Source organism: Rhincodon typus, chromosome 2, assembly GCF_021869965.1.
Source record: "Rhincodon typus isolate 14 chromosome 2, sRhiTyp1.1, whole genome shotgun sequence".
Taxonomy (NCBI): domain Eukaryota; kingdom Metazoa; phylum Chordata; class Chondrichthyes; order Orectolobiformes; family Rhincodontidae; genus Rhincodon; species Rhincodon typus.
Genome location: NC_063333.1, coordinates 124,317,522 through 124,331,247, shown reverse-complemented (window position 1 = coordinate 124,331,247; position 13,726 = coordinate 124,317,522). Strand labels below are relative to the sequence as shown.

Here is a 13,726-nt window from a genome sequence, read left to right as displayed (position 1 = left end):
AGATATCCATCAAGGTAACATTACCTTGTTCCCATAAACCCACTTGGTTCAGAAGATTCTGAAGTACAGGTGACTGACAGCAAACATTATCTCTAATAAACATACATTATATTTATAATTAATGATTTTTTTGGTGTTGATTTATTAAGAAGTATGGGAAATGATAATTTGCTCAGTCATAGGCCATCCCTAATCATTATTCCATATTAGGTGTGAGGGTCTCCTCACTATTTTTAAATTTATTCTTCAAAAATCAGGGCTGTGAAACAGTCACCATTGATCAATTATTTGCTCAAGGTGCAGTGTTCAGTAAGATAAAAAGACTTACAGCCTAATATTCCTTTATCTAGGTTGTAGCTATACTTATCTGAAATAGCAATGCACGGTCACGTATGCATCATCACAAGGATCCCCAGTTTAATTTTTTTTTGGTATATGCAATCTCACAGTAATTGCTGCGAAGCAAAATGTCTGGTCATTTTTGTCCTTCAAAGAACTTACCTTGCTTGCTTCCTATAAAGTAACTTTTTTTTGTATCCATCCAATACAGTTAGCCCTTACTCCTTCCTGTTTCACACACAAGTATTGAACTTATTCCCTTTTTCTCTTTTCATCACTAACACCTGCTGAGAAAGCTGTACTCAGGTCAGTTTGTTTATTTGAAGTTACATGGTGTCTTAACTGCAATCCAATTACCTAAATCATTTCACAAATGTTTAATTTTATCTATTGGAATACTGCGTGCAATTCTGGTCTCCCTGCTATTGGAAGGATTTTGTGAAACTTGAAAGGGTTCTGCAAAGATTTACCAGGATGTTGCCAGGGTTGGAGGGTTTGAGCTTTAGGGAGAGGCTGAATAGGCTGGGCCTATTTTCCCTGGAGCGTTGGAGGCTGAGGGGTGACCTTGTAGAGGTTTATAAAATCATGAGGGGCATGGATAGGGTAAATAGACTAGGTCTTTTCCCTGGGGTGGGGGGAGTCCAAAACTACAGGGTGTGGTATAAAGGTGAAATGGTGGAGGCTGGTGCAATTACAATGTTTAAAAGGCATCTGGATGGGTATATGAATAGGAAGGGTTTAGAGGGATATGAGCCAAATGCTGGCAAATGGGACTTGATTTATTTAGGATGTCTGGTTAGCATGAACGAGTTGGACTGAAGGGTCTGTTTCTGTGCTGTATATCTCTGACTCTATATACAGAGCTGGGTTGACAAGTCAGTTTGTTCATACTTAAACATGAAAATAAGATGTTAAATACAGGAGGAATACTGGATTCACCCAACTGATGAAAGATGACAATGATCCTTATCACACGAATACCATTAGACACCAGGATAAGAGAACACTCAAAGACCAAGAAATGAAACACCTTTACTGATAAACCTTCAGTAAAGTTTTTTTTCCAAAAAAAAGGAAAGCTTAAATGACTATTCATATAGTTGTATAAAACATCAAAAAATTGACTAGATAAAAGCTTACAACTTCATAACGGAATCTTCAAATAATTAAGGAAAAATGTTTAATACAGCATCACACGAAAGCAGGAGGAACTTATACAGAAGATTAACATATTTTTGCAAAGTGGGAGGAATCTAAATATAAAAAAAATTCTCTCACTGAACTTGCAGAAGTATGAAGAACCCTCAGATAAAACTTCTCTAAAGTATGGGTGGGGTGGTGGGGATGACAGGGAGGCTTGCAAGTGTGGTGAGGGAAACAGGGACTGCTACAAAAGGTGGGTGAGAAGGGAGAAGCCTGCAAAGGGGATTGGAAAAAAGAGGGGAGGGACTGAATGAAGTGTGAAAGGAAGACTGCAAAGAAGAAATGCTCAGAACTATTCCACCAACAAAGGAATACTGAGTTAACTGGTGACAGGAAAACTTAAACCTGTCAATGAATCACTTGCAAACAAGTATGAAATCTCTGCTTTAAGACTGCATTGGTTCAAGTGCTCATTTATAGGGAAATATGCAGTAGATGCCATTGCAATGAACGCTATTGATTGTTAAACTTAATTTTAGGATTGAAATAAGAGATGCAGGAAATAGGGTATGGTAAGTGTCTGATTAAAATTCTCCAGCAACTTGGAGAATTTGTGGTGGATATGTGTTAGCCATGACCTCAACAACCTGAAATTTTGCTTAGAGCAATGGCTTTTTGTGTGGAAATGTGCATCACCTATGCCTGTAATCTTGCACCCATCTTAATACCATATTTTTAAAAAGCAATTTTGTTGCGCTGTTTAAATTTAACGGAGCATTGATGAGCAGGATCTGAAGAACTCCTCAATGGCATTCAAAACCAGTTACTCCCACATGTTGGCACAAGTACTGAAGACAATGTTTATTTATATATATCCCACTAAATGCGTTAATGAAAAATAGCCATAGAAAGTCTCAAAAGTACTTGAAAAAAAATTCCTACTACAGAAGATGCGCTAAGATCTCAAAGTATGCTTTTTATAGACCATTACCAACATCAACTCCCCCACCCAAGAAATTCCACATCTGGTTACATTGCATTTCCTCTTGTTCATCTTAAAATATGTTGCTCCACAGTTGTCGGCTTTAAATTGCATCCACATGTTCACGAAATGCACTGCCTGATCCTCAAGAGTTCATAATACTTCCAAGCTGTGTCATCTGCAAATTTTGAAATTGTTGTGTGTACATCTGTGCCAAAGAAATTGAAACCAATCAGGAAAAACAGTGATCCTCGTACTTGCTTGTTGAACAATGTTTCAGTCCAGAAACAACTGTGTCTGCGTGGGTTTCCTCCCACAGTCCAAAGATGTGCAGGTTAGGTGGATTGGCTATGCTAAATTGCCCATAGTGACTAGGGTGGGGGAAAATACAGGGATAGGGTAGGGAGTGGGTCTGGGTGGGATGCTTTCAGAGGGTCAGTGTGGACTCAATGGGCCGAATGGCCTGCTTCCACACCATAGGGATTCTATGATTACAACAGCTACAATACTGTCAACAAGCCCCCAATTTTAGTTCATGTAAAATCCCAAGCAAGTCAAACATATTTTACTTGTGATTGAACTGCATCAGTTTAACTTAATGCTAATTTAATTAAGTAACTTCATTTTTCTCTCCAAATTACTGGTTTAAAATAGTTTCTGAAAGAGATTAGGTTGACCGATTTGTATTTGTAGAGTTTATGCTTGCATCCTTTCTTGAACCACAGTCTAACATTTGTAATTCTACAGTCCTCTCGCATCAAAGGATGTTTGGAGGATTCTGGCTCTACCTCCACGATTTCCATACTTATTTGCTTCAGCATCTTTAAAATAGATACCATCCAGTCCTCGTGACAGCAGCCTTTCTATACCTCTATCAAGTTCAGCCCATCCAAGTGGCCATGAAATTCAAATGTTTCATTCTAACCAGCGAAAATCATCATAATACAGTTTACTTGTAGAAATATAATATATAATACTGCCTCCCAGACGAGTGTTAGTTGCTAGTCTGACTGAGTTTTCTTGCAACAGATTTGAAATATTCCAAATGTGTACAAAAAGTGTTATACCCAATCCACAACTTTGCTGTTGTCAGCACAATGTTATAGAAGATTTAATGTTCATGACAATTTCACTATTTACAGGACTTCAGCAGTCATGTTTTAGCTAGAAAGATGGCTTCAAATTACATTCCTGAAATTTTCCAGAATAGTCTGAATTAAAAAAATTTGATTTGATTAGTGCTCAATAATCCTGCAAACTGCACAGCTTCCCAAAGATGAATTTATTTTGAAAACTACATGTTCATTACACTATTTAAAAATCACATTCCAGGTGATTGTCTCCTGATAAAATCCTAGGCAAGCCTTATGACAATTTTTTCTAAGAAGTAATAAATGGAAATATAACAAAGCCGTTATGGAATCTGACAATTCTAAAAGAGGATATTTCCAAATCTTAAAGCGATAACAATGACAACATGTTAACATTTTCCCAGATCACATGATAATTGCTATATGGTCCAGTAAAAGTAGACATTAGGACAGGTCTTTTTGTCAATGCCCAACAAATCTTACTTGGGCCTTTTTGATTAAGAAACAAGGATTCATTGCTTGAGGACTCAATTTGTCCAAGATCAACATTTAAAATAAAAGCATAAACAGATATCACATTTCAAATATTTGAAATCAAATGAGTAATAACTGAAAAAGGCAAGTAAATTCTATCAACAATGTTTGCACTGTAACTTCAATTACATGCAGCAGTTTGAATTACATTTATTGTCAAGTTCTCAAACTTTGTACAATTTTACATCTCAACCAATTTAACAAAATCCCAAGGGATCAGCATGTTTAATTCATTTGTCTTGTAGCCACAGACAATAACCTTTCAAAAAGCATCTTTCATTCTGATGTGTCATTCCGTAGATGACGTAATATCATTCTGATCTGGATTGTAAACGGGGTGGTTTCATTGTAATTATTTGTTTTTATTGCATCCAACTTCTTAATATATTCAGCAGGCAATCCACTCTGTTTTGCACCTGTACAGATTACCTGCAAAACATATTTTGAGTAAATAAATGATAAAGCATCTGTTTAAACTAAGTTGTTATATGAAATGGAATGCTATCATTCAATGATAATTAATTTTTCACTAAGTTAATTTTTAAACAACATGTATGTTCTTAAGAGTACATAATTTACAAGTGACTTGATCTCAAAAACAAGTTTCCCACTAAACTGTGCAGGCTGCTATTTGGCAGCCTATCTGCATTTTCAAAACCTACCTCTTTGTAAAGTGGAGATGGCAGGGCAGAACGAAAGTTATTCATTTGGTAGGTCTGACACAACACTTCTCCTGTATTTTCTCGTTGAATGTTAACTTGTGTTGGAATGTATAGTCCTATTTTTACACCTTCTTGACTGTTGGGAAGGAAAGGGAAAAACATATCAGATGTTCAGTCCCTGTGTGTTCTTCTGATCACTGCTAACCACCCAACCAATCATTTCAACTTCAAAAAAGGTTCAGAAATAAAACAAACCTGAAACTATCACTGTCTATGGCAAACATTTTCTCACAGGTGATGGGAGTAGATTTATATTTTTGATAAAACACTAAATGGTGATAAGGTTGATTCTATTCAAGGATTTATAGGATAAAAATCAGAGGTCTTAGTCTGTTTTACCCTTGTGGATCTGATGTAATAGCGAAACTATAAATTAGCTTCAATTCAAACAAACAATTTCCTAATCGTTAAAGCTTCCCACCAGCCTTACCATATAGATGACTGTGATAGTTAAATTTCAAGCACAAAACCAAAAGAAAACAAAAACTACAATGTAACATATATAACTGGAAACTCATGTCCTTCACCACCATTTCCCAGATCCTTCATTAACACAACTCTTAATGATGGGCCAATCTCAAAAAACAGCATCAACAGCACCATAACCACATACTTATGTAGATTATAACCAACTGCATAAAGCGAGACACTTAAAGGTGTACTTTTCCAGAAGATTAAGACTTAACTCACACTTACGATGACTGAAAAATGTGTTTACAAAGCTTACTCTTTAACAAAAAAAAAGAATATTTCAGCATTACTCGAAGAACCCTGTCCATTACACAAGGCACTGTGGCTTCAGCTAAAATTACTGTTGTTGGAATTAAAATAGGACAATTTCTGGAAAGGATTCACATACCTTCGTATTTATTTAGTGCAAGAGACTAATATTTTTCACTTTTTAACTGAAGAGCAGAAAGATTACATTTGAAAAATTCCATCCAACAAAACAAGTTTATGGAAGGTATTACCTTTTTTGTATTGAGTATTACTGTTTTCACGACTTATACATTCATGAACAGTCCCTCAAACAGTTTACAGAAGTTCCAAGTTATCCAGAGTACAGATTCCTCGCACCGTTCTTTCCCAGCAAACGGCGTAGCAACATTGCAAACTATGTATCTACAATCAGACAGCCTACCAACTTCCTCTTCTAGTGTAACTGAGCAGTTTGATAAACCTGCTTAAAACAATGGGCTGAATCTTTAATTTTGACACCCTTCATATGATTCTATCCCTACCTTGCCACATGCCATTACCAGAACTACTCACCACTCAATAGATATCTGCCAAAAGACCTGCATGCCTTGCACCCAGGCCCCCTTTAAAAGCCTACTGTGCACCTGAACAAGCACTACAGACTTGCCCTACACAATTCGTTACATTTGCCCAACATGGCAGATAGGGGAAAATTGATGCCCTGCTTTACAGACAGGACTTGGGAGGTCCTGAAGGATGGCTGGTACAGTCAAGACTTTCTCTTCCACCTAGATCAGCAATGGCGGCCAGGACACTAGGCCTGGTCAGTGGTTGCCACCTGTGCAGAAGTCAATGAATTGTCAGATTTAGAGCAATACCCAGCAAAAACAAGATTTGCCAGTGCAAGTGCTCCTATCTTCTGTCTGATATCTTTTACTCTCTCTACTTCTGCTACTGTACCCACATCCCACCAAAGCTCTCTACTATTCTCACCTGTTGTCCTACACCAAATTTCCCCACAAACTTTCACCCACCCCAACTCCCACACTATTATCCTGCATGCTCTTTGCATTGTCTACTCACTCACTTGGGACCTCTCCCTACCTGCACCAAGTATAGGCTTTGCCACAACTTCGGTATCCCTTAATACGTGCCTCTCTCTCATTCCAAGAGGAATGAGTCCACATAGGGCAAAAAGCACCAAGATGGTGATGGGCATGTAAATGAAGTCTCCCCATCCTAAGAATAACTCCTACAAGTTATTACTGTACCATCTGAAGTTTTCACATCCTTCCCATTTCTAAAGCCCAGGATCTAGTTTGCCTTTTTAACTATTTTCCCAATCTGTTGTCTTCAATGATTTGTGTCGAAAAACCCTCCAGTTGATTTCAGTTCCTCTTATGAATTGTGCCCATTGTTGCCTTTTCTAGTTCTTCCAACAGAATGTAACATTTCACACTTTTTGCATTAGAATTTCACCCGATATATATCCACCTGCTTTACCAGCATGTATATTTCCTTTTGAAGTCTATCCCTTTCACAATTCACAATACTTGCAGGGTGTTGGTTTTCCATAAATTTGGAAATTGTGCTGGACACACTCATTTCTAGGTCCGTATTATACATAGAGATGGGCAGGGTTCCCAGTTTATTTGTGAAGGAGTTGCATTTTACAGATTCATACCAGCCTTTCCCAATTAATGCACACTTGTGCATGTGACTTAATTTTGGCCCAGGCGCTTGTGTTTTGATTTCAGCTGATGTTGCTACTCGGCAAGTAAGATCCCAGAATGGAAAATGGCCTGATATTTTTGAAATTCAACATGGTGGACTTTTACTGAAACACAAGCACACAGAGCTGTGGATTCGGTTTTAAAAGCTAAGACAAAAGTTTATTACACAAAAAAGAATTTAAAAAATTTTTATAAAGATTAAGATACATAGAGGCAAAATCCCATTTCACCCCAACACCATTACATTATAGTCGCTCAAAAATAGAGGTAAATCTTTCCCTTTCTTTCTGTAATTTGATTTTACTGCCTCCACTCAGTTCCAGTTCAGTGAGGTCTGAGGCCAGTTTCCATGACTGCTCACCCAACAGAGCTGAGACTTAAATCAGTCTTGTAACAAAACACCGTTCTAATCATTGCTTGTCTAGTGTCCTGAACTAGGTGCATTAGAAGAACCATTCATCAATGCAATAATAATCGGATGTCAATAATTATTCAAACTACATGGTTTCACTGAAGTAACCTATTTCCTTATGTGCTCTGAACAATCTCCTTTCTCTCGGAGAAATTGTACTTGCTTCTGACCCCACTTAAGTCTCCTTTAAACTGCCCAAAAAGCTTTTGAACCAAATTATAAGACAGATGATAACTTGCTGACCCTAGAGACTCTACTAAGCTAATGGCTTGACTTCTTCTTTCTCCAGTTGTAAACCTTCACAGAATAAACAAACTCCTATTAACATTCCAGGAGGTACATGCTGGTTTAAAATCATGGTTCAGGAAAGAATGACCCAGTTAATTTTAAAAACTTATTCACAAAGATAAATCAACACCCATTCACTACTAGTTTAAAGTCCAAACTTTGAAAAGATGATACTAATTGTAGTGATTGTGATGAGGTCACCCAGCTGGACCTATCAGAATGAGTTCCCTGATTGTGCCAGATTGACAGCCCCAATCAGGGAGCCCCAGCTGACATATAAAAAAAGTGAGTTTCAGAGATATTGACCCTTTAGTGCTGGACTCTGTATGAGGCATGACTATGGTCAAGGACTATTCATGTGTAAATAAAGCTTGACCTGGTGACAGATACCAGCCTCAGTGGAGTTATTTTACAAATATATACATCACAGATGTTTAATCACACTTTCACAGCATCAAATTGGTGGCTTTATCTATATGCTGAATACTTTTTCAAATCAGGGTATATAACATTTGTTATTACTCAGTCATCTGCCACCATCCCAGTACTAAACTAAGACTGGGTGATTATAATCAGTACATCAGCATTTTTCACCCTGAATTCCTCAGCGTTCTCTGAAGTATCATAGCTGGTCCCATAGCTGACTTATAAACTGAAGAATTACCAACCCTTTTAGTCAATCGATCTAGCATTAATTGCTATTTGAAGAGGAGTGTTTCAAAATTTGATCAGCTATTCACAAAATTCACTCAAATCTTTAATCTCTAATCTCCTCTTCCTATACTTCCCCAACCATTGAAAATACTCCATCCAAGGCCAACATACCCCTCCCATGATGTGGTGCCCAAATCACATTGCACTCCAGATGTGACCCAACCAGATTTTGTATAACTGTCACATAACAACCATTCTTTTGTATTCTAATTCTCTTGATGTAAAGGCCAACATTCTGTTAGCCTTTTTAATTTTTTTTTTGTACATTCTCATATGGTTTTAGCTGTATGTACCTGACCTCTTCTGTCCTCCACAACACCCCCACTCCACTTCAACATTGTCTTTTATAGAGGTCTCTAGACGGAAGCATAAGTAGAACCTGGCATCGTCACAATAGTAATCAGAAATTAAAGCAGATAAGCAGCAGGTAAATTAGTAGGTTCTAGTGTCAGTTGAGTAAATGAATGCTTTTTGCTCAGATATACATAATGACATTTTCATATAAAGCCCAGAAAATAAATGGGAGCTGCAGTTTGATAGATGAAAACCTTCCTTTTAAACACTTTTATCACTATTTGGAGAGCTGCAATGAATCCTCTACAAAAGGAAAGATAATTTTGGCTAACTGCTCCTTGGATAGAGAGCTGTGTCATGCATATCAAGTTTATCCATTGCAACATGCACTTATATAGCATGGTCAATATAGCCGTGTTTTAAGAATACTTGGAACCTGTCCTAAATAAAGGATAAATTGATTCCTAGGCATAAGCATGCACATGCATGTCTGTCTCAAAGATGGAACCCAAATCATATTTTAAAACAAGACTGCATCAGATAGGCCATCATTTTTTAATCTCCAAAAAAAAACAGAAAAGAAGTTTTTAAAAATGTACCAAAGAATTGCAGATACTGGAAAACAAACAAAAACAAAATGCTGGAAAAACTCAGCAGGTTGTGGCAGCATCTGTGGGGAGAAAGCAGAGTTAATGTTTCGGGTCCAGTGAACTGCCTTCAGAAAAGAACTTTTTGTCTGAAATTACTGACTAGATATACAAGACAATACTTGCTCATCTAAAGATGGCCGATCAGCAGATTCCAATTGCCATATAACGCCCCATACAACATCTTCAGGACTTGGGATAACAGTAGCCACACCTCCTCCCCATGCGCTCTCTTGCAAATCAGGGAAACCAAATGCAAGCTTATAGCCCTGGGGGAAAAAAAAAAATTGAATGAGTAGAAAAATTGGGAATTCCATACCTGAACAACAGGGTGGCATGGTAGCAGTGGTCATCATTCTTACCTCAGTGCCACTGACCTAGGTGCAATCTGACTGTGTGGAGATTGCACATTCTCCCTCTGTCTGCATGGGTTCCTGCTGGGTCCTCCGGGTTCCTGCTGGGTCCTCCAGGTTCCTCCCACAGTCCAAAGATGTGCAGATTTGGTGGATTGGTCATGGTAAATGTGGTGTTACAGGGAAAGGGATGCTTTTCAGACAGTCAGTGCAGAGTTGATCGTCTGAATAACTTCCTTCTGTAGGGATTCTATGACTATAACGCACAGTTGCTAAACATGCTTTTTAAAATTGTCACAAATCAAATAACCAAAGAAGCTATGACGTGAAAAGACAAAAAAGCACGAAGAAAAAGATCAATACAGCCATATCTTCCAACCGGTTTGTTCAGATTCAAGAACTTTTGCTTGCCGATGGGCAAGCTTGTCACACTCTAATCACAGAATCATAACGCTGACAGCCTCCAAATGAGTCAAAACACTTGACTTGTATCACAAACATAATCCCATTGAATACATTAGGAACACAATACATGCATGTGCTTTGAACTACAATTTTTTTTTAGGCACTGCTTGATGTTTGCTTAATTAGCTCTAGAGCCATTTGGAATTCTTCAGTCTCTGACCTTACCACTTGGTCAGGTGTTGATCTTCTGGAGCAATGAAAATACTGAACACACACCAATCCATCCACCCAGACACACACAGCCGTCTACATCCACCGAATGGCGTCCAGAATCTAGTTGCCTTTATCCAGCTTCAATTGTCATAATCTATCCTCCACAATACAGAAATAAAGACTTCTGCCTTGGCAAGTTACTGAAAAAATTCTTTCATGATCAGTGTGGGACTGTGAGGTACCTTCCAAGTTTTACCGAGATTATTTGAGTCTATGCAGACTTTCAGTTCACTAGTGCCATGGTGCTGGAAGAGTTAACCCTTCCTTGATTATTCTCATCTTTTCTAGCTCTTTGATCTTGTCTTTTAGACTGACATTGACCACAGCTGGAACTCTCCCTCGGAGATACTGGAGGTGCTATCACTTTGACTCACCCAGAAAAAGAGGAGTTAGAGGCTGCAGTTCACATTATTTTGCTGTTTCTTACAACGGTTGCTCCGTTTACAGCTTTCAAGATCCACACTATTTCAGCTGTTCCCTTCTGACACTACCTTCCTTTTGTCAACTTCTAATGGCCCTTCTTTCTCAACTGATCTTTCTAAATTACAAGAGGACATGTGATTACAACAAGTCACACCGTACAATTATTCTTATAAATGCATTCCTCAAGTCACAACCATCGAGTCCGGGTTAGTCCATGCCACACTGCTGCATTGTCCTCTACAAATCAAGGATCACACTGGAAACTCACCCACAGTCTGGCTTTGCTGTCAACTGACAGAGGGCAGTATTTACCCCTCCCATAGGTGGAACGAGCCCTGTCCCAGCACGAAGCAAAATCCAATGCCTCACACAAGCCTAGGTTGGAGTTTGCACCTTTGCTGCTCTGTTTTGGCTTCAGCACCAGGACAGTTATCCCCCAAATCATGAGTGCTTTTAAAGGTATTCCCCAATTCAGAACAGCACGACTGTCAGGGCTCTAAGCTGATAGTTTTGAGACATCAGGGCTGAAATCTCCAATTCAAACCAGATTCATCAGAGTTGACCCTGTTGGGAAGGAAGGTTGAACCCCTTTGATAATTAAAATCTAAACACAATCCCCCAGTCTGTTACAAACTGTAAGAACTCCAGATGCTGTAAATCAGGAACAGAAAGAGAAGTAGCTGGTAAAGCATCCGTGAAGAAAAAAATTAGAGTTAACATTTCAGGTCTAGTGACCCTTCCTCAGAACAGAAGTTTTCCAGCTACTTCTGTTTTTGCCCCCAGTCTGTTACGGCGGGAGTAGAGGTCCCCATCTAATAATTAAACGCGAAACACCCAGAGAAGCTAGTCTCACCTCGTCTAATCTGTTAAACTGTTATGGAGAAGGGGAGGTTAAATGAAAGAAAATCCCTGATATTCACTTTATAAGTAACAAGTAACAATTTATTTATTTAAGCCTAACAGTCAAATTAACAAAACTACTAACAAACCAACTAATTTCCCCCAACTCCCAACTATTTCACAACTGAACAAAATTCTACTGGTACGCTATTCCAAAAAATACAAGTCCCACTTACATAACCCAAGTAGTAAGAAAAAATTAATCTAAAACTTAGTCTCTCAAAGTCCATACAGAATGTCTCTTCTGGAATGTTCTGCCTTCTCCACTGTCTCTCCAGTCATAAATGCCTTTCTTCTGCTAATCCTGCTGTCAGGGATGTTCTCTGTGAAGACTCTTAGCTAGATGTACTGTGGTACCTTTTATGGATAATATGGTGCTTTCTTAGAGAGCTTAGCGATTTCTGGAGAGAGCTAGGTGTTTATTTCTCAGATGGTGGTTTGCACCCTTACAGATTTTCAAAAACCCTCTCCCTATCTTGGGCATCATAAATTTTGTTACATTAGAATTGGTTCAAAGTTGTCAAAGCCATCAGATTTAAATTCATTTGGCTTTCATTCACTAAGTGTTTTGTTTAAATTAATTGGCTGATTCCAGCTAGTTATCAAAACAAGCCTAAGGTTTCCAATCACGCAGCCAATTATGTTTCCATTTTAGAACTGGCTGTACATCTACAGCTACATGCAGACACTTTTTCTATAAATCCCTATGCTTAGAAAAGCATTTTGTCTCTTAAAGGAACCACACACTCTATACAACTTCGTAACAACCTACTCAGTGAGACATGGTGCAGGTTCTGCTGCAGGCCAAGTTTGGAAATATTCTCCCTGTACTAGAACTAAATAGCGCTGTCAACAAAAAGCCAAATCCTACATCAGATTTACGTCACTGAGACTGTAAGGCAAAAATCAACTTCTTCCCAACTGTCAAAGTCTTCCCTCTTTGTAAAAGTTTCTATTAACAAGTCCTACTTTACCTTCAGCAGCTCTGAAATTTGCAACATTTACCTTTTAAAAGGTTTTACTCTAGTAATTTCTTATAACAGGAGGCTCTGGAGGCCAACTCTGAACAGGTTTAAGATATCAAAACAGATTTCTAAAGGCAAAAGATGTGAAGTGGTACGGGGAGGGAGCTGAGATAGAGGATTAGCCATGATCATGTTGAATGGTAAAGTGGGTTTGATTGACCAAATGGCCCACAGTTGTTCCTCCCATCCAGCCCGGTGATTCTTCATCAGAATACTCCGTTTCTGTTTTTTATTTCAGATCTCTACCATCGCAACTCTTGTTTCGGTTCACCATTAACGAAAAAAAAGTGGTACTCCCGCCGCAGTGTAATAAACCGAATACCCCGGTCAGTAGCGGTCACAGTGGAGGAGGGAGGCAGCCATGCCATGTTTACTTACCCTCAAGTAGCCCACACCGACCTGCACAGCCGAAGGATTCTGAAGCCGCAACCGTTCCCGCAGCAAATTACTTCCATAACCGAAGTAACAGAAGAAATCTCCCTCACCGACTGGAACATGAATCTGGTCCGTGACGTTGGGTGGCACCGTCATGACGATGAGGAGCTTTCCGCTGCAGATCACGGACACCAACGTCAAATACAATCGATTCATTGCGATCAGAGATAGTAGGAACTGCAGATGCTGGAGAATCCAAGACAACAAAGTGCAGGGCTGGATGAACACAGCAGGCCAAGCAGCATCATAGGAGCAGAGAGGCTGACGTTTCGGGCCTAGACCCTTCATCAGAAAAGGGGGAGGGGAAGGGGGTT

The 13,726-nt window shown here is 38.9% G+C and overlaps 1 protein-coding gene across 1 annotated transcript; it reads right to left on the bottom strand.

The window, feature by feature from the left end:
• Positions 1-3,731: 3,731 nt before the first annotated feature.
• LOC109924666 (gamma-glutamylcyclotransferase) lies at positions 3,732-13,639 on the bottom strand. The gene is made up of 4 exons (XM_020524664.2): positions 13,356-13,639; positions 9,725-9,867; positions 4,752-4,887; positions 3,732-4,518 (listed from the first exon to the last, which is right to left on the bottom strand). The coding sequence occupies exons 1-4, from the start codon at positions 13,566-13,568 to the stop codon at positions 4,366-4,368; spliced, it is 645 nt and encodes a 214-aa protein (XP_020380253.2). The 5' UTR covers positions 13,569-13,639; the 3' UTR covers positions 3,732-4,365.
• Between the last annotated feature and the right edge of the window lie 87 nt (positions 13,640-13,726).